The sequence below is a fragment of the Strongylocentrotus purpuratus genome, unplaced genomic scaffold (genome assembly GCF_000002235.5).
Source record: "Strongylocentrotus purpuratus isolate Spur 01 unplaced genomic scaffold, Spur_5.0 spur5_scaffold_11, whole genome shotgun sequence".
NCBI lineage: Eukaryota > Metazoa > Echinodermata > Echinoidea > Camarodonta > Strongylocentrotidae > Strongylocentrotus > Strongylocentrotus purpuratus.
This window is the reverse complement of record NW_022145596.1, coordinates 32,717,594-32,741,907: the sequence shown is the minus strand read 5'-3', so window position 1 is coordinate 32,741,907 and position 24,314 is coordinate 32,717,594. Positions and strand designations below refer to the sequence as shown.

Below are 24,314 nucleotides of genomic sequence, written 5' to 3'. Positions count from 1 at the left end.
AAATATATCATGAAAGGTTTGTAACCTTATATCCCTACAAAAAATTCATATACAGTCTACGCCGGTATCTGATGAAGAAACCATCATTATCTTCTTTGTTATTTCACAAACAAATTACGCATCTTGCATTGTAGAGGTACCTCTAGCTAGGTTTCTAGTTAGCTACAAAGTGGCAAAGCAGACATAAAGCAAATTTAACTTGTTATCGGTCATTTTTTAATTTTAAACTTCATTCTCAAAAAAATGAAAACCCTTCTGACATTTGGAATGTATCAGACATATGACTCAAACTACATTGTATGCACAATATATATACTACTCTGATTTGAATGGAATGAAGGAAGAATGTAAGTGAGAAAGTTATTGCATTAGACTTACACCAGGATAAGTGATATATTTCACAGTTGGAAGACACAGTTTAATCATTACAACTTAACAAATCTGCCCACACTAAACATTAATTAGTTGTATAAGCCCTGATGTGAGTGGAAGCTTAGGCTGAAGGACCCACAACAAAGGTACTGCTTCCCTTTAAGGCAATCAAGATGTCTGAGCTGAAGTTAGCAAAGAACCTGCGGTTGCCTGTCCTCTTTGGTACAATTCTCACTACATGGGTCACTTTCTCGTTGGGTTGGATCACTCTGCAAAGATACATATTAAGATATAATGTAATAGTTAGACAGAAAGAATACATCATGATATAAACATCACTTGCACTGGAAAAGATCTCTCTATAAATATAGAAATAGGGAAAAAAGTTTCAATAAGGACAAAATATTTTTTTTTTATCACATAGTTTGATCTACAGGAAAGTAAGCATTAAACTCTGTCATTTTGGAATACACATGTGCAGGCAAAAATGTGAACGTAATAAATTGGTAATGTTTTGTATTTCACTCATTCCTTAAACATTCCTTGAAAATAGCTGAAAGTATATTATTATTCCTTAAAAACAAAACAAGTATTGCCAAATGAAAGAGAATTTCAATACTTAATGAAGCCCTTGGGAAAAGTTTTTATCCTTGCAAGAATCCACTTAATAAAAAAAACACTGTACACCACTTGCCCATTGATCTTATGTACATCTCTCAAATATGTATTTTTAAGTTGATTTTCCTCAAATTCATCTACAATATACATTTTTCCTATCCATCTCTCTCCTGAAAAAAACCACTTCCCCTTTTTACCTCATACTTTCTCCAATCTCTCTTTCTCTCTCTCTCTTTCTCTCTATCTCTCTCTCCCTCTCTCTATGTTCATCTGTCTGTCTCTATCTCTCTCTATCTATCTTTATCTCTATCCATCTCTCCTTTTTTTTCTCTCTCTCTCTCTTTCATATATATATATATATATATATATACATATTTTATTACATACATATTTCCCTCCCTCCAGTCTTTGCTAATAATAATAATAATACATAAGATTTATAAGGCGCCAAATCCACTTGACAGTCAAATGCTCAAGGCGCAGCTTGTGCAAAAGATGAAAAATACATACATGATACATTTATACAAAGTGCGATAGGAAAGGTACAGACATGAAAGGTTATGGTAATCAATTATAAGCTAAATTAAACAGATATTTCTAGAGATTGTTTTTTAACACTTCAGCAGAACTGCTATTCTTAATCCATTGAGGGAGAGTATTCCACAATGAAGGCCCAGCATGAGTGAAGGTTCGCTCCCCCCACTTTGTTTTAACCCTAGGAGTAACAAGTATAAGCCAGAGTTTTGAGAACGTAGCTGTCTAGAAGGAAAGTGATGCTTAATCAAGCCGATGTTATACTGCGGAGCAGAGCCATGTATACAGTGAAATAAAAGCAAAATAATCTTGAAAACAACAAGTTTTTTTCTACGGGCAACCAATGGAGTGATTTGAGGACTGGTGTGATGTGACTGTACTTGTTGGACAGGGTCACGACACGAGCAGCAGCATTCTGTAATCTTTGTAATTTTCCTCCTATTATACAACCATTCATTTAAAAATAAAAAGACCAATCTTTCATAGACTCATACCTGAACTTATCAGCCTTGAATCCATCGATATCCGGTCCTTCAATGCGGAACACTCCATTCCTGATAGCCTTATCCAAAGGATTGGTGAATGTGACAGAAAGCCTCATAGGTTGACCAACCATCAAATCCTCAGTGATCTAATAATCAAAACAAAACATATCAAAAACCACATATTATTATTAGTATGAAGGGATTGGTGAAGGTGACAGATAGACTCAAAGGTTGCCCAACCTTCAAATCATCAGAGATCTAATAATCAAAACAATACATTTAAATTTATTATTTGTATGAAGGGTTTTAACCCTATGTTACGTGGGGGGGGGGTCAAGTTGACCCCCCCCCCCCCCTGTAGCAATTTAGCGACTTCTCCGGAACCGGGGCAGATATAAAGTTTTCCTTTCATGACTTTTTTCTTTCAAGTCTTACACATCTTTTAAAGCAGTTTTTTTGAAAATCGGACGTATAGTGACAACGCCACGTGACCTTTTGTCTTTGCATGTCAGCCCGAAAATTCGCTCATTTTTTAGATTTGTGTACGAAACATTTGAACATATCATTTTTCCTAAAAAGAGATAAAACATTGGTTACCGTATTTGGTCTTGTTTAAAGTTAAGGTGTTTGTTTTTGGGTCAAAATAGTTGAATTGTAGTTACAAATGAAATAAAACAACAAAAACAAAAAAATACATAAATTTAAAAAAAAATGAAATACATAAGAAATTATCAAAACAAGAGATAACATAAGGAATAACCTGGCTCTTCCAATTTTTTTGTTGGTATTATTATTCCAAATGGTCTAACGAATATATGCAGTAAAAAAGAACGTTTAATTATGATTTATAGGTAAAAATGTGAATTTTATGACCTTATTTGCATAAATTACCATAAATATGCAAATGAGTGATTTTTTCAAAAAATTGAAATTACCATAATATTCTATACACTTCACTTGACATGCATGCAAATTTTCGCGGCGATAGGCTATGAAACGGCCAAGATCCTATGGGGGGTCAAATTTGACCCCCCAACGTTCCAAAGATATGGCAAACTCTTGCGTACTACATGAGCCCTGGTTATGCTCGATGTGAACTTAGACTACAACCAACCAAAATAACCAGTCAAAAATTCAGTGTTCTACCTTCTATTCTGAATGTATCTTGAGAAGTAACAAAAACAATAATTCAGAATCTACAAGATAATTTAGCATCTAAAACAAAGGATCTAAACTGTTGTTGACAACCTTAGAATTTATGCTAGATTTTTAAAGAAGGATTCATGTGATTATAAGAAAGATTTCTTACACTGAGTTCCAAGGTAGGTTTGTTGAGTACAAAGTCTTTCTGAATGCTGAAGACTTGTTTAGTTTGAGTCACAGACGACATGATGAAGAAAGTAAAACCAGCGTACTCTGTCAACTCAGGCATGTAATCAGCAGCTTCTACTGTAAAGGTCTCCGTCTCACCTGAAATTGAACAAGTTAAGATGATTTTAATAAAGGCTTGTTCAGATATAGCACGGTAAACCATCACAAAAATGCTGCCATGTTTTCTTTTTAAAGTGTAAATGAATAGCAACTGCAGGCAAGTTGTATGATATAAAAATTTGAAGCGTATTAAACTTCATGTCATCAAACAAAAATTTACTGTAATTTTGCCGCATCATAACTGAACGAGCCTTTAGAATATAGTTGAGAGTAATAAGCACTGTAGAGAATAACAATGTGACAACTTATCTTTCAATAATCTATTATACCTTCCAGAATATAAATCAATGTCTACTTTGTACCTATCATTCCTCATCTTTTTATCTCTCTCCCTCCCTCTTCCTATCCCTCCTTCTTCCTGACCTCCCTCCTCTCTCTCTCCATCAATATTTATAGCTATCATCTCAAACTTACTTTCCCCAGCTCTCATGGAGAATGTCCTCCTAGATGAGTAGACTCTGGTCTCCCTCTCCCTCCCTCCCTCCCTCCTCTCTCTCTTTCTCTCTCTCTCTCTCTTTCTCTCCTTCAATCTGTCTATTTATCATCTCAAACTTACTTTCCCCTGCTCTCATAGAGAATGTCCTCCTAGATGAGTAGACTCTGGTCTCCCTCTCCCTCCCTCCCTCCTCTCTCTCTCTCTCTCTCTCTCTCTCTCTCTCTCTCTATCAATCTTTATAGCTATTATCTCAAACTTACTTTCCCCAGCTCTCATGGAGAACGTCCTCCTAGATGAGTAGACTCTGGTCTTCCTGACTCCTGTGTAGAAGACTGTACTTCCTGTCAAGGTCACAGAACCACTTCGGGTCGTACTGCTCTTGTTAGTTGCAATCACCTACAGCAAGAAATAAAAATATTCCATTGGAATTTTAAAGTTGATCTTAATTTCTTGTTATGGAATTTATATTTTACATTTTAAACAATAATAATAATAATAATAATAATAATAATAATAATAATAATAATATGTCTTGTTTACCCAGGGTAGCCTCATCAGTATCAATACTGTTCTCACTTTTCTCCTGCATTAACCGAGCTACATCACAATCCACTGACTGAATTGCCAATTTGCGATTCACATAGACTTAGTCATCATATATATATATATATCAAACACTTATAAATAATAAATTATAATTATTGGTCCGATTCATTTCAAACTTTGACCACTCCATATTCAGTATGATTAGTTAGTATGAGCTGTTTGTATGGATGCATACCTTGACAGAAAAGTCTTTACCGATCATGGTTCCATCTGCTAAGACAACCTCAAACTCTACGTCCTGCTTGATGTCTTTACGGAAGTTCTTGTTCTTTGCCACATAGCGACTAGCATTGTACACAGCAATGCGCTCCAGAGATGAACCTACATATACAAATAATGGAATACTATTCAACATGGTATGCTATCACATGACCTTGACTAGGTTATCCAAGGTCAGTGTCTTATACATTTTAGCAAGTATCCTAAATTGACCTTTGATCCATATGAGCCCTTGCTCTAGCCATTATTCAGCGTGTCCACACACAAAACAATTTATCCCGAAACTCTATAACGAAACGTCGTATAAAGAATCATAGTATAAATTTCGAAGTGTCCACACACAAAAAACGTCATATAAATAATCATCGTATAAATTCAAGGATGTCCATAAACAGAAGAAAGTAATCCTGAAACTCTACAGTCTGGTCTCCTTTCGCTCGAGGTCACGTTAAGCCCCGCCCAGTTAGTTACACTAGTTACACTCCCCCTGTCCACACACAACATTTTCGTGATTAGGCGTGATTCTTTATTGAGTTTCAGTTCGAAACGATGCCCAAACCTGCGTTTCGTTAGACTAGTTTCGTTATACGACGTATCGTTAGTGAGCGTCCACACACACAATTTCACCGTAAAACTATCGTGAAACGGTACCACTATCGCGAAACGGTATAGCTAATCACGGAAAATGTTGTGTGTGGACAGGGGGTAAGTTATTGATTTGGAATGACGATGTGTAAAGAGGGTGAGGGATTGGAATCTATAGATTACATAAACAAGTAGGTTTAAGATAAATCTGTAAATTGAAAACTTATGACACCCTATCATATATATTTGTCTCGATAGTGTTATGGTATATATATTTCCCAATGATTGTGCTCATGAATAATAGTAATAATGATAATAATATCTGCTACATTAATATACACACATCGATCCTAGGGGATGCCCAAGATATCCACAAATTACTATTATTATCCTAGCTTTAGCCAAGCTGACCTAAGGCACTGAAATTCAATTTAATTTAATAAACAAAATGCATCGCAGCCATTGGCTGAATTGGGCATTTCTACATCATACAGAAATACAAATCAATATATTAAACAATTGAAATAGCGTTTGTATTTACATAACTGTCTACAATACATAAAATTTCATTCTCAAACAGCAATAATCACTCTAAAACATATGTTGATGCATTTCGCCGCTTTGCCTAGTTTGTCTAATAAACTAACTTGTCATGTTATTGGTATGAGACATTAAGAAGAATGCATTCTTTACCTTCTTTATACTTGTATTCCTCTGTGATGTCCTGACGAGACTCAGCCAGGACAGCCTTGGTACTGATGTGATTCCCTACTCCTTTGGGATCAGTAGTAATCACTTGAGGAGCCTGAAAGAAAACACATATTCAATAGACATGAATTATTTTCAGTTTGCTAACTATGATAGAACAAGAGGCCATTCCATGAAGCTAGCCAAAATAAGAAGCCGCCTTGACATCAGGAAACATTTCTATAGCCAGAGAGTTGTAAGCAAATGGAACAAGCTGCCACAAACTGCCATTGATGCTCCCACACTTCTCACCTTCAGGAGTAATTATAACATTGGATATCTTTATAGGGAACATATCCAACACACACAATGCTCAAGGCGCTCCAATATTACCCAGAGTCTGCAAGATAGGCTACTGATTTTGGTGCTCACAGCATTCAAGGTACCTATTAAGCACCTGGGTGGAGAGTGGCAAATGTATATTAATGTCTTGCCAAAGGACATTGAACAGTGAACCATGTGTCTACAGTCCAAAGACGTAGTTTGAAAGAGAATGTGGTTCGAGCAAAAAATCAAGCAAATCTGAAAGGTTTCGCTGAAATTTATCTTGTTCCTTTGATGTTTACAAATTGAAATTGATGTATGTAACTACCCAGTCTTCATCTGGAGCTTACTAGCAAGACAATGTTAACATGCTCAAATCAGTCTTTGAATTGAATATCCTTCTAGGCCTTGGCAGACAGTATTTCAATAATCAAAAGTATAATCAATTCCTATAATATTGTGTGTTTTTTTAAATATATTATACTGTATATATATATATATATATATATATATATATATATATATTTTTTTTTTTTAAACTTGTAAATGTATGTTTATATTTCATGTATATACCTATGTATTTTTAATTGATTTGCTGGAATTGAAATAAGCGAATTCAATTGAATTTAAGGCAGATAGTAGTAAATCAAGAAAGAGAAAAGCTCATACGTGACGAGCGTTCTTGGGTACTGTCCAGTAGACGGTCTCAGCATTGACTTCGGAGAAAGCAAACTTGGTGTCGTAGTCTAGATACACATGACCTTGCTTGATAGCCTTCAAAGAAGCTGGTCCCATCCGGAATTCACCTGAAACAAAAGAACAAAACATACAATTAACTGTGCTCTACATTGACATATTTATTGCTACTGTCTTTCAGAGTTTCTCTTCAGCAAGTATTGATATACATGTAGATCACTTGCAAGAGATCCGGGAAAGAAAAATCTATTGAAATAAAGTGTCTTTTCCTACAGAAGCTAATAAGTCAACAGATTTTAATAAGCAGACTTTAGTAGGTACACTGGAAGCCTGGAAAGTGGGCAATGCATGCAGTATTATGCATTGTGTCATGTGACCTGTAATGTTTAAGTATGGAACATTTCTACAGAACTGAGAAGGTTAAATGATTTTATGTCGACAGCTTGTCTGGAATCTCCGCAAAATGCAAAAAATTGAACAGCGTCAATTTTTTTTTCCATCCTTTTTGTTTTGCTTCCATTTAAAATTATTTAAAATTATTAAAAAAACTTGAATTCGGCATAAATATTCATAATTGAATGACACACGGCCTTAAAACTAAAACAACAACAACAGAGGATACCTTTTAAAAAATCCACCTCTGGAGACAGGTACGCGATTCTGTTAATAGCATTAGTGCTATAATTAGATTATGGTGACTTTCTTCAGAAGTGTGTACCTGGGCAATTCCAAAAATGTCCAGAAAGTACAGTCGAACCTGTCTACAAAGACAATGTTGTTTGTTTCCCTTGAAAATGGTTTCTCATTGAAACATGTACTAAAAGAACCTGTCTACAAAGACCACTTTTGTGTTTCCCTTGGACCATTGCTAGAGACAGGTTTGACTGTAAGAGTATTTGAAATCCTGTAGAAGCGTGCTGATCTATGAGTTTATAGATAAAACTTGATTCTTACCGTGACTAGTTTCTTGAGGTGTAGAATCCAATGCTTGCCATCCTCCATAGCCCTCTGGCAAATCAGGTCGTGCAAACCAGACATCATTCCACACATGGAAGTTCCTGATAAACAAAATAAACAATTAATAAACATGCATCAGATTTGTACAAAGTTAGTAGGCCAATGCTTCAAAAACCAAGTTGATATTGATTATGCCATATACCATTAGTAGTTTGGTAAGGTATACTAAGTATACAGGTTTATATAGCACTTAACATGTCAAAGATGTCCTTTACGGATATATTGTCACCCCAGTCATCAAATTCAGGCTTGCCTGCATACAATGCATGCTTATTCTCCACTCCCTGGGGAGTAATCCAGCCAAGACCATTTTTACAGACACTCACAATGCTAGGCAGCTTACAATGACTTTCACAGCCAACCAAGTACCAACTTAACACCTGGGTGGAGAGTGACAAATGATGATTAATGTCTTGCCAAAGGTTGTTAGTGCCAGGCTGGGGTTCAAACCCTAAACCCTTGGATTAAGAGTCCAGTAAATGAATTACTATACCATAACACCTCCTCTATATAGATTGCTAACTTACCAGATGCTGTCATCATTCAAGTCTTCTAGAGGATCTCCTTCCTCGTTGAAGTGATAATCAAGAGTGAGATTAGCATCACTGTCATGGGCAGACTCAAAGTTTGTAATGGTACGGCATGGAATACCAAGGGTACGGCACACTGTATATACAAACAAAAGACATAGTATTTGATGAGTATTATGAGGCATTCTCTTCATATACAAATTCAACTCATATTTTATAAAGAAGTGCTTTTATTATCTCTGATTCGTATGATCAATTTTACATTTATGTCTTAATTTAATTGAAAATTTGAATGACCACTAACATTAAATTCTTGTTGTTAAAACCTACTTTTAGTGTTAAATTAAGTTTACATTAGATCCATCAAATATCTCACAGCTTACCATGAAATCATAGTGTTTAACAGGTAAACAGACAGATGATTAAAATAATGGATCCCTGACACTATGGATTTCAAGGGCTTCAAAATCTTTGCACACACTGAAATTTTAAACAATCTGAAAGTATACATTTACGTATAAAAGACAGATGAATACCATTATTTGTTAAATAACAATTAAGTAGTTGATACTAACATGTAGTGAGAAGACTTCCAAAGACCCAGCATTGTCCATACTCTACAGGAGTCTCAGTCTTCATGTATTGTGACAGGATAGAGATACTACCATTCCATGCGGTAGGTTCTACACCATCAGAATAATCACCACTCCAGTTACCTACTAGAACACCGTCATCATCCTGGGAGTTCACCTAATGGAATGCAACATGGGTTATGATTATGATAAATAATGGTGAAGAGTCTAGTTTTTCAAAGACTGATATCCATGGTTAAATAGGTACTTTTATAAAATGATGACATGGATCCTTACCAAATGATTGGTTGGAAGCGTACACGTGACCATGCATTTATTTAGCCTAACACGAAATTTAGATAACTACCAGTCATTATCCTATGGTAATGACCGGTCATTGGCGATCAAGTTTTACGATCGTAACCATTAAGACTTCATCGTTTTACTTTTACTATAGTTTTCTGCGTACAACAGAAAACCCAAATTATGTATTCTTTTATCAATATTTGTCTTCAAACACTTTTGGGGGAGGGGGAACTATGCAGAAGTATGTCTTAATAGACTCTTAAATGACATCCTCTTTCACATTTTGATACAATTAAAGTAAAATTTTGCCATCAAATTGTTGGCGAATTTAGGGCTCCCAACACTTTAGAGGGGCTTTAACACACAGATGCCAATCAAACGATGCTACAGCTAGTTTAGAGCTAGCTTGACCTTATGATCTGTTCTTTACACATAGGATTTAAAACATGTTGATATACTTACCAGAGCAGAAAGGACCCTGCAGATTTCAACAGGGCTAGATCGATGACGGGATGTCATTCGAGACTTCTTCAGCAAGTAAAGAGCACATTCTAATGCTACCTCTTCAAACTAGGAGATAAAGACAACCGATTGGCATATCGTCACCTTCTTAAAATAATGGCCTAAGTCACATTTTGAAGAAAATTATATATTTGCCCAAGCCATGCATCTCTTCGTGAGGCTATCCACCTTTGTAAGTGGCATATGTGCTGAATCTAACATACTCATGCTGCTTATACCCAGTTAGTATAATGGTCTACCGGTAAGTCAAGCGTGTGTAGGAAAAAATATATATTATTGAGTAAACCCAAAGTAAATGAGTCATCTAATCTTCTTATGAAAGGGATTAGATAGACAGCATTATTTGTATTTCAATAGTCACATATCCCCAAACCTTTCTGTGTAAAATGAGCAAAAAATATCATTTATTCTATGTTTGGTTCGGTTTTCTCAGTTTTTCTAAAATCTTGAAAATATGACTTTGGCCATTATTCTAAGCAGGTGACGATATATAGAGTGACTTTTCAAACCATACAAATATATATATTGTTATTTTAGCATGCCTAATGGTCCTTGATACAGACATTTACACAAGTTCAGTGGTGCAGGTATCAGCAGAGTCCAAAAGAGTTGACATGTGTCATGCATGAACACACAAGATATGATTAGTCCATTCATACTGCAGGCCAAGCCACAGATTTGGCGATAATAGGTCGTTATAAATGCACTTTTATGGCCTCAAGCCACAACTTCCATTACAGCATTCAAATTATACCTCACTATGACAACTATGCTACATGCTACAGCCAAACAAGAATACAATTTCATTACACTTCCAAACTGTAATAATAGGTGTGTAATCAACGTTGGCGGTAAAATCTACTTTCTGAATGTAATAGGATTATCAACTCTCATACCACAGGCTACTAGGCTAAGTGGCTGTTTAATCTACTTTCTGAATAAAGTATAGAATGATCAACTCTTATGTATACCACAGGCTACTAAGCTAAGAAATTCATCAAATCTACTGCCCCCATAGCCTTTATCATAAGAATGTGTATTACCTTTAGATAAACTTAAGCTACTGTTAGTTTGAAATATTTCAAATCTACATAAAAATATCACATTTCAAAAGTGCTTCAAATTCAAATTTGATCAAAAGATTCTATTCAAATAAAGGCCACAAATTTGTGACCGACAGCGCTATGACTGACTGCCCTAAAGTATCAAACTGTTCTTTTCTATAATCATATATGGCCAGATGCAGACCACCTTGTGTGTGTCTGCATCAAAAACGGATTTAATTTTTAAACATCTGTCACATCTGGCCACTGAAGAAGAGTGTGACACTAACCTGTTTTTGTTTTTTTCTTTATTTGGACAAGTCATCGCCCTTCGCCTGCCGGATGGAGGGTTTATAGGCCTTCTTTTGTTTGGGTTATTCACATTGGAATTTATCCCTACTCTGATTGTATTAAACCAATTATCACCAAGCATTCAAAAGGATTGTTCAGAAATGGTAAAGTAAATCGCCACAAAAAAAACACACCTCGTTTATTTTTTAAAGCATGTACCGTATTTGCCGGCGTAAAGGCCGCAGTATTTTCGGGTGAGAAAAAATCAAAAAGTCGGGGTGCGGCGTATACGCAACAACAACAAAATTCAGCGGTCAAAACATCACGTCCATTATTTGTAGGCAACTTCATACAACAAAATATATTAACAAAATTGACTTGAAAACACATCGGACAAGATCTTTTCTGAACCACGTCAGCAGCAAATTTGAAGAAGTTATCTTTTTAATCGTTGTGCAACCAAAGAAATAAGAAGAAAACTGACCAGAAACTCGTACTTGTAAAGTTGTAAAAATGTCCTTAAGAACACCGATGATTGCGCGCTGTGCATCTCCGAAGGTGCGTTGGATTTGTTAGCAACTCCAGCCCCGTAGCTCCCCACCACAGAGTGTGTGAGTAAGGTATGATTTTGGTACCTTACTCACACACTCTGTGGTGGGGAGCTACGGGGCTGGAGTTGCTAACAAATCCAACGCACCTTCGGAGATGCACAGAGCGCAATCATCGGTGTTGTTAACTTTTCAGTAAGATAATTCTGAATTATAATTGAGACTATCTAATTAATTAAAGCGACAAACTAACCTCGGTAGATCTCTAATAACAATACAAAAGCTTGTTTATTTTCTCCATTTGACGGTACGATAGGGGTAAGACCGGATAACATTATAAAAAAAAAAAACATCCTTCCACCATGCTTCCACCCTGCGATAGGTTGGCCATTCTGGTTTCTGTATGCATGCGAAGCGCCCTCTAGTGTCCCATGAATGTGCTAATCTGCCTAAAAATCGATGAAGATTTGCTAAATTACGATCATTTTTTAGGTAAACTTCCTGTAAATTTATAAAATGATTGATAATTTTGGTATTAGTTTGTAGGAGAAATAGAGTTCTACGGGAAAATTACAATTATTTTCTTTGGTCCGTTTTTTTTTTTTCCTTTTTTTTTTTTTTTCCCCTTTTTTTTTTTTTTTTTTTCTCTACGAAATGTCAAAGTTGGGGGTGCGGCCTATGCGGGGGTGCGGCCTTTACGCCGGCAAATATGGTAAATGAATGGCACCTGCGCGCAACAAAGATCCTACAAATATTCACTTAGCTGTGTGTTATAAGATACAGAAATGTGAAGCTTATTACACTTCACATCATCATTTTTTTTAAATGCCCCGGTTTTGCTGCATCATATCTCAACGAGCCTTGACAATATAAAGTTAGCCTACCTGTCCTTGGTACCATGCAGATGATCCAATGTTTGATGCTGTTCCATAGAAATAGGCACCATTCTCGTTCATCACGTATTCCTTACGCCATTTATCATTCTCCATGTACACATCGTCCTCTGTTTAAAAAGATAAAGAACTACTGTTATGCTATGGTCACATAACCCAAAAGTAGCCTGCTCGGCGGCCGAGCGGCGAGTTTTTAACCAATTCTGCCCGGCGGCTGCCCGGCCACCGAGCGGCGGCCGCCCAGGCACCGCTCGTTTTTAGGGCATCGCTCGGTCGCCGCTGAAGTTTTAGCGCGGAGTTAAAATTTGGGCGGCGCCTGCTCACTTTTCAGTCGCCGCCCAAAATACGCTCGGTGACTGGGCGGTCGCTGACCGGGCACCGACGTAATCGCTGGGCGATGCCTAATTCCAGCAGCGACCGAGCAGGCTACTGATCGGTCGGTCGCTGCTCTGATTTGTGACCATAGCTTTAGTGAAGTTTATATACTGTGTGTACTTTGTGATGCTGACAATTCCTCTTCTTCTTCTGTAAAATGTGTAACTTGCATCACAAGGAACTACTGTTACTCTGTTAGTTTTGTTTTTATACTGTGTGTGCGGTGTGTTGCTCATAATTCCTCTACTTCTTACTCTGTCAAAATATGTAACCTTCATCATTGGAAATCAATACACTGCAGAGGGGTTGGTGTTATTATAATTTTAGAATATAATTTTAATATAATATAAAATATAATATAGAACTACATGTTCGAAATTCATTTCACAAAAAGGTTAGCAAAGCAAGGAGTCTGAGGTACATTTCTTGATTCTGGAGGGAAAAAACGGGATAAGTCGTGCAATTCTTAAGTTAGGACAAAGAAAGTCCATGGTGAAGAAGTAAAAATTTTGCAGTTTTAGTAACGGTTTGTTAGCTTAGTTTCCAAGCTAGTAATTATCATATTACTATCAAATATTTTTAGAAGAGTTTTTAACAAAAACTTACTCTTGCACCATGGATTGAATAAGATGATAATATCATCTTCACACTCATAGCGATATTCGTCCTCTTCTTTAGTCTGTGCTGTACAAACAACCAGCTGGTATTCACCAACCAGAGCATCACATGCAAGGTGAACTTTCATGGTGACCTTGTTACCGCTTGAACTGACGACCTGCAGACCAAAGTCATCTGGTGGTGGAGCACGGGTCACCAAGTCAATTGGAACACGGCTACCCGACGCCACACTTGGTCTAGAACCTGCAACGCAATAAACATAGGATAAGTAATTGGTGATCAGAGATGAATTTAAAGACTTTTCAACCAGTCAGGTAGAAAAGATTTCCTAACCAATTTAATCTCCCCAGGGTACTCTGTTTTCTACTCACTAGAATGCAATTATCAAAGGTAAATTCTCATTCATAACCTAAGGTACTGGATTGTTCACTGACTATAACTCTAATATCAAAGCTAAACTTCATCATCAGTTTATGACTGCCAGGTACTGTTTTTTTCACCACTGAGAAAATAGTTATCAAAGGTTACTCAGTAATCAATCTGTCACTAGCTGTAAATCTCAGAAAGTCTTCTTACATTACAGATTACAAGAATTCCTTAAAACCAAAGAAAAAGCATTTGGCATATACGCTGACAAATCAGTTTATTTGAAAATCAATCCCTTTTACACATCCGCTGAAATAGTTCAAAGACAAAAACGGTCAAAATGACCCATCCTTACCCATAAGCAACTCTAGAGAAAGAGTGTCCTTTGCGCTGCTGTATGCCCGGTCAAAGGTCACACACATGTCCATGACCTGACCCCTGCGAAGAATCAGTTGATCGACCTCGTACGCATCTGTGTGATGGGCCTTCTTGTTAGCTTCAGAGCACAGGTCCACGGCTGTCACTTTCAACTGCTTCACTGTAAAGATATACAGAAATGGTTACAATAAACTAACAAGGTGTAAACAGTACCTTTGACATTTGTAAAGCTGTTGTGTATCTTTTTGGATATACAGTATGTGTCTGTAAGGAAAAAATAATAAAACTGAGCTGAACAATAATTTGATAGTGAAAATATTGGACAGAGGTTTACCCAAACAAAAAAATTCATTTCCATGATAACCACGTGATCTGAATGATATCCCCTCCTATTTGCTTGCTACCCCTTTTTTTTCTGTAACCTTGCTATTGATCAAATAAAACCAAGAAAAATGAAAAAGTAAATGTTAGATACTAGCACACACCTTACATGGACTATTAAGTTTAAATGTTGAGTACCAGTAAGGGAATAAAGAATAGAATAGAATATTGTTTTGAGAGAAACTGTCTCAAAGTAGATATAATTCTAATTGGTAGGTTGTTTAGAATAGTAAATGTAAACATACTAATGGAATCTTATGAGAAATCACATTCATTAAAAAGCATAATTCAAATGCATATTCATAGGAGTCAAGAGGAAAATATGGAGTAGTCATCCTGACCCATATGAATACTTGACTGGTGGGTTTCTTATTTTTGTTCCTCATTACCAAGGTATCATCGGGCTTTCTAACAAAGTCATTAGGCAGACAAGTAAAATGTAAACATTCAGTGCCTTCTTATACACTCTCCTTCCCATCTCTCAATCTTTTCTAAAATGTATCCTACCTGGTAGTAGAATGGTTTTATTAGAACAAGTGCAAAATGGTAGCCCGAAAGCTAAATTACATTGCAAGTTTTACAAGCTCAGTTTTAAAAAGCATTTCAACAAAACTTAGATATAGACAAGTACAAATAATACACAGTAAAATAGATCATTACTTATTCCATACTTATGATACAAATAGAATAGATTCCTCATTATTATTATTTTTTTAATCATTGTTAAGTGAGGAATATTCATATTTTAAATAGAAATTGAGGCTGATTAATTGAGTTATAACAAGTAAATACTAGAGATTTGTTACTGTTGAACCGCAATAAAATGCAAATTGAATGTCTATTGATAATGCTACACAATATATGAGGATTTATCATAGAAACATGATTAAACAATAAAGAAAGAGAGAGAAAGTGTCAGGAAGAGAACGATTTAAAGAGAGAGAGTTAAGTTAGAAAGAAAAAAAAAGGAAAAAATGTGGAAGATGAGAGAGAGAGAGAGAGAGAGAGAGATAGGGAGGGAGCGGTATAAGAAGAATGGAACAGATGGAACTGTGAAGAAATGGAGAATAGGAATGATGATGATAGTAAGACAACAAAGGGAAAGCGATTAGAAAGAAATTACAAAGTAAAATATAAAGTATCCTACCTGTCTCCTTGGCCTTCTCAATAACGAGTGGTTGAGTAGATACATTCCTTCTGCCTGCAGCTGGTACCAGTACAGAAGCTTTCCTGACTGTGTACGGCTCATACCGAGCTGAGTAACCAAACCGGGATGGAGTACGAGAGGTACGGGTGGAACGTCGAACCATGATGGATGGATGTTATACTTACCTGTATTGATCTGGGACAAGAGGGAGAGATAACAACAGGCATAGACCATTGTAAGAATACTTGCTTGAAATTACAATGTACTTCTACTTCTACTTCTACGACGATACTCAGCAGGATCCATAAGTCAGGATGTAGTGCTGAGGAATAAACTATCTAGTTCTTGGTCTAGATGCTGGGTGGAAGCGCTCCCTTGAAGCCCTCCAGTGAAGTAACTTGGCAAAGCGTTAATTTTTCGGATCAAATGGAGACAGAACACGGACATGCCATGGACATTTTTGGAAATTTTTCCTAATGGCCGTTAAATGTTTTTGCTGGACGGCCGGTCGATTTGAGTTCTGAGGACCTGTTGACATAGGTTAAGCGAGCTGGTCGAAATTCTCCAATTGACATGACCGAATTTCAGTGCGAGTCTCCCCCCCCCCCCCCCTGAATGGGGATCTCGTGTTGAGAAGTTTAGCAAACTTATAATGCTTGAAGAACTATTTGTAAAGTAGGGGGAAACCTCATTTTCATCATTGTCAAATGCATTTGGAAGAGATCGTCACCCAAAGTAAAAGGTGACTCCGGTAACTAAAGAATATTTTGTAAAGATGGGATCGTACTCAAAATGAAAAAATGGACAGAACAATGCATTTTCGTTTTAGCACGAACTACCAAAACCTAAAACCTAGTGACAAGTTATTCCGTTGACCTGTTATTTATGAATGAACTACAATACTTATTCAGTCTGCATACATTACTCATTGCTATGTTGGGCAAGCCTCAGATAAGTTCAAAAAGTATGCATAAAATTTGAAATGTTAGTAAAGCGGTATACTGACAGGGTACATAGAAATTGTAGGCATAGAGTCATTGTATATTTACTTAGAAAGAAATTACATTGTTCGTGAGTTAGAAAGCACATTAATAGTACATTCTATAACTGTACAATTCATGCTTGTGAAACTGCAGGACTTCTTTTGAAGGAATATAATTCAAGCTTTGGTTGCTCAGATGAAATACACAGACTTACATGTAGCAATACTAGATGGAAGTACATGTACACTTTCAAACAGAAAATAGACAATAAAACAAATATCCTCTCAGCACTTCAAATAACAGCCACAAACCCAATTTTACCTGGGTGTCAAGTTACATACATGTACGGACACACGTACATACACATTTAGATAGACAACAGGAAGATACACATTACAGATGAAGGTCGTGGGATGTATCAATTTGTACATATTGGTGTCCCTGGGAAGAAGATCAATGCAACATATTTGCTGGGCTTGAAATCTGTACATTTTACATATGATTTCTCTTCAATGCATCTGAAAAGGGAAATATAAGTAGACCTGAATCTGAATCTGAAAAGAAATACACTGCATAGGTATATAAATTACCTGTAATAATTCAATAGCCTGTGATTGCCTGTAATCATGACTAATGTGAATTGAAGTGAAATGTACCAGTACAAGTAAGTTATTGCACCATTGATGTACCATCTGCAGACCAAACAAAATAAGCGGTGTTTTATTGCGTTTTATTTGTGCATTCACATCTTCAAATGTTTGTCTTATCTTATCATTGTTATAAACCCAGACACAGTATAAATATGATTAAGAAATAAAACGAACCTTTCAATACAATAACTTCAACTATACAAATTGACCTTTAAAAGCAAACACAAAGAAGATCCCTTTGTTATGAATGCCTATTTACCCTAAAATTTGTTGAGAATATTGACAGTGCTTCCCCAAAATGGCAAAAACATTTCATAACTTTGATGCTATTGTGCAAACTTCCCATTTTTACTTATAATCAGACATTGTCCATTCAATGGAATGGTGTATGAGTACAAGAAACGTAAAAATAGACTTTAATTGGATGAAAAGACATGATTATCTCTACCAGTTAATCTCTACAAGAAGTATTCTTGATGTCTTTTGTAAAGGATCTGTTGCATCCCAAACGATTTAAAGCTTAAATGCATACAACAGTTTAAGAAAGAAAAACAGAACACAATTAAAATATTAATAAGCTATTAGAGTTGATTGTCTGGCTAAACAGAACACCTTTTTTCTCATTGATTTTCTCCTTTTAATAAACATAGATGGAACCTTACACATGAATTGCATGCCAGGGTGAACTCTCAGAAACTCAAATTCTTCCCTCACATGGGTATGAGATAATAAAGAATCTCACCCTTTTGACATTTACTTAGTTACCATTCAAGAGGACCAATCAATCTATTATGTTTGCTCTCCACGCTTTTTGTTTGTTTTTGGGTTCCATATTACTTCTTTCAACACGTACATGTACTGCAAGTTTAACTGTAAGTACTGTATACTGGCCAACGCTTATAAATGTACACACCAATAAGCTTTCATGTGGAACTAAATATGGATTTTTCCCTTTATTCTATTTAATCTTAAACAAATTGCAAGCATCTTACTCAGTATTATAAGAGTGGTATTATGCTTAACAATGTTCTTAAAAATAATATTTTTTTCTGTATTTATTTTTACCTTTTTGGGGTGATCGATCTCCCTTTCAGAAAACAAACCTCACCCCTCTTGCTAACATTATAAAAGCAACATTTCATGAAACCACTAAGTACAAGTTTGCCAACAACCCATGGAAATGCATGTATGTGTTTCAACGGGATGTTAATAAACTTGTACATGTACATGTACTTATGATGATTTTGTGAAATGATGTCCTAATTGCCTCTCATATTTCTACCCGACTGCTAAAAACAGACCAACAATGCCGGAACTAATCTGTACATCAATTTAATATTCAGTACATATATGCACAAGTATGATGCTTGCTTTTTGTACACAGTGTTTGATCCCGGGCCTCATATTTAAAGGGGTAACACATGATCGTTAGCGGAGTTGATTTTCAAGAACATTTTCAACAAAATATTATCTCTTTCTTGCCTAAAAACTGGTACAAAATGTGCTCTTCTTCAATATAACCTTATCTATTTGGCTCAAGGTGCTAAATTTATCTTACATAATACAAGTTCCTGTTCCTCTTCAAAATACATGACCTTTGTTTTCTGAAATTTCTTGCCCTTTTTTTTAATCAAATCAGTTATACATTTCTATGTTTGCAAAAATCCCTGAAAAATACCCCATTTTCCCGAAATGTCTACAGTAACTACATATATGTACCAATTGTACCATGCCGATGCGGACTTCCTGATGAAGATGAACCCTTACAAACACATTGATGGGTTTGTCTGTATGGGTCAGTGATTCTATATAGAGATTACCAGGGTGTTTAATAGAGCCATCACAGGAGATCAATGAACAGGATGGATTAATCCTCTCCTCCTTGAAATATTGACTGCTTTTTATTGATTGAGGAAAGGGTAGGAATTAGTTACCATCCACAGACATGGCTCAGTTTAATCCTAAGACTATACATTGAGTGCATGGGCATGTACATTGTACTTCAGATTTACTGCATCATTGGTGCTAAATTTACCTCACATAATACAAGTCGCCTGTTCCTCTTTGAAATACATCACCCTTTTTGTGAAACTTCTTACCCTTTTCTTCAAATCAGCACACTTGTCTATGTTATAACCCCCCCCCCCCAAAAAAAAAAATAATAATAATAATAATAACACACCATTTTCCTAATATGTCCAACTACTTTTCCTACCATACGGACTCCCTGGAAATTAAGCTGAACCCTCACAAGCATATTAATGGGTTGGTCTGCATGGGTCAGTGATTCTGAGATTACCAGGGTGTTTTTAATAGACCCATCTTTTTAGATCAATGCACAGGATAGGTGGATTACCAGTAATCCTCTCTTCCCGAAATATTGACTGCTTCTTATTGATTGAGAAAAGGGTGGGTAGGTAGGTACTGATAATAATACAGACATGGATTAATCTAATCCTAAGACTATAGAGTGAGTGGGCATGTACTTTATATTTACCATAACCCTGTACAAATAGTACATGTACAATACCTTCTCTGTCATTTCTTAACCTTAGGTGGGTGCACTTAAACCCAATTTCAATTGACATGATTAGGTACAAGGTACAATTCACTAGAGATTACAAGTACTTTGCTGCCTAAATGGACTTGGATCATGAAAGGAATTAATTGCTAGCAGACTTTCAAGTGACTTGTCCATGGAAAGTGTTATTTAAATTACAGGTAGTCTCCACAAAACAAAAGACTGATGTAATGGTAAAATCTTTCTAACAGTATTATAAAAATTATCTGGCAGATTGAAAAATCTAAGAAAAAATTTATCTCAATCACTGATAAACATCCATGTTTTTTGTTTTCTTCAGATGGCATATTGAACTGGGCCCTTGCTGATTTGTTTTAAAACCCAACCTATATCCACAATCAGAAGAGCTCCATTAATCATTATTATGACCAGATAGAAGATAGCATGTACATGTAGCTTATAAACCATAAAAGTCAAACAGATATTTCCCTCAATAAAGGTCCTCTCCATGATAAATGATCTTTAAAATCTCACAATACATGTCCAGTCTTCCGGAGCAAATTCCTTTAAAAATCAATAGTGTAGTGACCTATTGTCTACTAGTGAACTAATCTCCGGTCTGCCATTTAATGAAAAGGATTCTATGAGCTGAGACTACTGGATATTTTCATCTTTATTGTATGTACTATTTTATCACCTTCAAAGTTATAATAATGTCTTGTTTACCCAGGGTAGGTAGCCTCATCAAGTACTGTTCTCTCTGAGGGCTCAAATTCATATTATTATTCCAGCTTTGACCGAGATACCATATTAAGGTATCACAGTTCAAAGTTCAAAATTATTTATACATACATAATGTACCAGGAAGTGAAAACAAGCTAATTATACATGTGGCTGTTGCTTGGTAGAAAGACATTTTACTTGTATGTGTACCAGCAACACTAGTATACAATTGAATGTATGCTTGCATGTACATGTATGTTCTTTGCTATCTAATATACTTAGGTGCATTCCAGCTCTAGATTATTTACTTAAATGGCTATGTTAAGTAACCTTGTTTAAAGAGACAAATTTGACATTTTCATATTGCTACATGCATGTACTACTGTGATAGTTTTAAAAGGGTTTTGAATTTGTTTTCAATTTATAACTCATTTTTCAAAATTTGTTATTCCTTTCAACGTCCTCATTGTAACAATACTTTTTTCTTCAAATCATTAAAAACTAAAAGTGCACTTCCGTACCATTTTTATTTTTAATGAGCAGAATACAAATCTTGACTTGTAATACTATTTCAGTTCCACAAAATAATCTACAATAACATGTACACTATAGATCAACCATATCTAATAACTGTTGGTCATCACATTAAAATTGGAGTCTGCATGACCTCAATTGAGAACAAAACCACAACAAAAGTCAGATTACGATATCTAAAACATTTGATTATCACAGCAGTCAAAACATAAAAACAAACTATATATATATATATATTTATACAAATTAAAGCAAAGTTTAGTACCTTCCAAACGTCATGTTTAACCCATCTTTTCTTCAGTAGAGACTAGCACATTTAAGTTTCAATCTTACTTTCAACTTGGCTCTCTCCAAAAGTCAAAGGTCGATCATGAAAACTTCTAAAAGATTCTTGATTACCAAATCAGTCATAGTCACACTACTACTCATCTCAGTTGATAAATGGTAGGTTGCCTGAATAAGCCAGGCCTTACATGCTGTGGCCCTGACACAGATTTTGAAATACTGAGTTAAAACATGAAAGTTTCCTAAGTGAGGGAAAAACTGTAGAAGAAGAGCTAATTCAGTAATTGACAAAACAAGTTATCTTCTGAAGTTCCAAGACAACTCAGTTCAGTTTATGGTAGATACATGTAGATCTAGTCTCAATCAAATAGGTGTGTCAAAAAAATGAGCAGACTTTAAAGTTTAAATAAAGAACGTTCTTTCTTGAGTTTCTTCACATATTGAACGAGTAGAAAAATCACATGTTAGGCGAATCCTATAGGCTGTAGTCAGTACGCTACTACTCTCGACCAGCTCGACTGACCAGATCAGAGTGGACGCGCCAAAGCTAAGGGGAGCGGGCTAGACTCGGGGCTGGGCTGAGCTTCCCGATCATGGACACGATGGAAGGGGAAACGCGACGAGTTTACCTTACAGTAACAATTTTACTTCTAAAATTGCATCTAACAACCGAGAATAGCCATTAAAATTACATTAAAAGTAAATGTTCCTTACCTCTAAAATTACAATCTGATAATGGTGTTCAAGTCAGAGTCAGTAGATGAGAGCGGACGACCACTGTACCAGAGTTATCAAGCTTCCATTTGGCAAATTAGAGACGCACCGTACCGTACCGACGCGACGCGGCAAAAAAACACAATTGCACCTATTGTTAGAGCCTGGAAGCTAGTATAGGGAGCTGATGGGTGTAGCCGGGGTGTGTGCACTGGCATGACTGGTCACTGGTGGTAGGAAAGAGGCTAAGCTCCTGCACCTGCAGAGGTACCAGAGCAGAGATTCGATCCTCCGCGATGAATTAGCATTATTAACGATACAAAATGGGAAAAACTGATCTGATCGATACATTAATTCTCCCAACTATATTATTACAATTTAATTACATTTTAGGTGAATGTAAATCGTCACAAAGCAATAAATTGACTCTGCATACCATTCCAGACATTTAAGTATTGACAGAATTTTAATAGCCAGTTTTATGTCTTTTTTTCATGAAAAAGCGGTTGGGAAAATTCAAAAATGGTTGGGAGAATTTACTGTTAATCACTGTTAGAGAGTGTTGACCAGTGACTCCTTCAAAGAAAACCATAGATTTCTCTGTGGTTTGAGAATTTGTTCAGGATTTTTTGCATGTCAGAGGGTTGGTACAGTAGAAGGAATATAATAATACAAAAATTATGCAATTTTTTCATCAACTTTCAACGATGTTACCGAGTCACTTTAAGAATTGCGTTAGTGATTGCAGAGACAAGTCTCGGCTGATCATAGTGACAGTGACAAATTTTGATACTGTTGACAACTTTAAAATATGTTTTGAAACTTTTCATGTTAAAACAATTTCCAATGGATCGTTAACTGCAAATTATGACTTCAGAAGAATACTGAGCATATTTAACTATTTTCTTCATTTTTCTTCTTTTCCCCCCTCTCTCCATAAGCCTACAGCGCATCGGGGACATAGTTATGTTTGGTATGGGCTTTATAAATCGTTATTTAAAACTAGGACTTTATTTTGATTTTATTTGTATTTCATTTTTAACACAACTAAAATGGCTCTTAAAGAGAAGGTTGAGTTCTGGGAGAGGTGAAGATAATTTGTGAGCGTTATCATTGATATTATGCAAGGGTGGAAGAACATCAGATTAAACATGTTCCCTGAAAAGCATGGCTCTTCAAATGCCTTCATATTCTAAATATGACATGAAACATCGTAAAAATCCGGGGTAGGTTTTTTTTTCGCCACGTGTTCGTGTAGTCCCATATCATCATTCTGTGTACAGTGCTCGTAACTATGCCAAGATTTGGCCAAATTTCTAATCATTTTGATGATTTCAGAACCTTGCAATACACACAAATACTTATATACTATATATGATCAACCTTTTCTGATAGATTCCACACCATTTCTTTCACAATGCAATCACATGACCAGAATTCAACTTTATCTTTAAAGATACTATGTCCCTTTTGTAGCCAACATCAAATTCTGTAGAACTTTGCAGGAATTATGAATATGACCATGGCCTATCTGTGAAATTTAAACGTTAGCAGTGTCCTTATATTCAAATTATGCCAGGAAAACTGTTTACTTCGGCTAGACTTCACTGTCAGACACTATTGAGTGACTGACTGGCTTTTTCATCTTTGGTAATAACATACATAAAATGAGTTGTAAAGGGTACATGAGCATTTGCCTACATCAATGACCAACTTCTTGTAATGGCCAAAATTAAACTGATTGAATCTTTGCGCAGCATAAAACGTACGACAATTCGGTACAAAGGTCTGAAAAATCAGACTATTACTTACTGGCTCTATAGCTCCTAAGTGGATTCGACAACTAATAGTCGTTATTTTCCCA

General features: G+C 36.0%; 1 protein-coding gene across 1 annotated transcript; it reads right to left on the bottom strand.

The window, feature by feature from the left end:
• Positions 1–355: 355 nt before the first annotated feature.
• etg (extracellular transglutaminase) lies at positions 356–22,459 on the bottom strand. The gene is given in 16 exon segments (NM_001161437.2): positions 356–641; positions 2,019–2,155; positions 3,319–3,479; positions 4,197–4,332; positions 4,718–4,863; positions 6,040–6,151; positions 7,027–7,163; positions 8,008–8,111; positions 8,598–8,736; positions 9,176–9,350; positions 9,941–10,048; positions 12,767–12,885; positions 13,757–14,011; positions 14,490–14,672; positions 16,041–16,235; positions 22,451–22,459. Coding segments are annotated over 15 exon segments (2,223 nt in total). The 5' UTR covers positions 16,204–16,235; positions 22,451–22,459; the 3' UTR covers positions 356–493.
• Between the last annotated feature and the right edge of the window lie 1,855 nt (positions 22,460–24,314).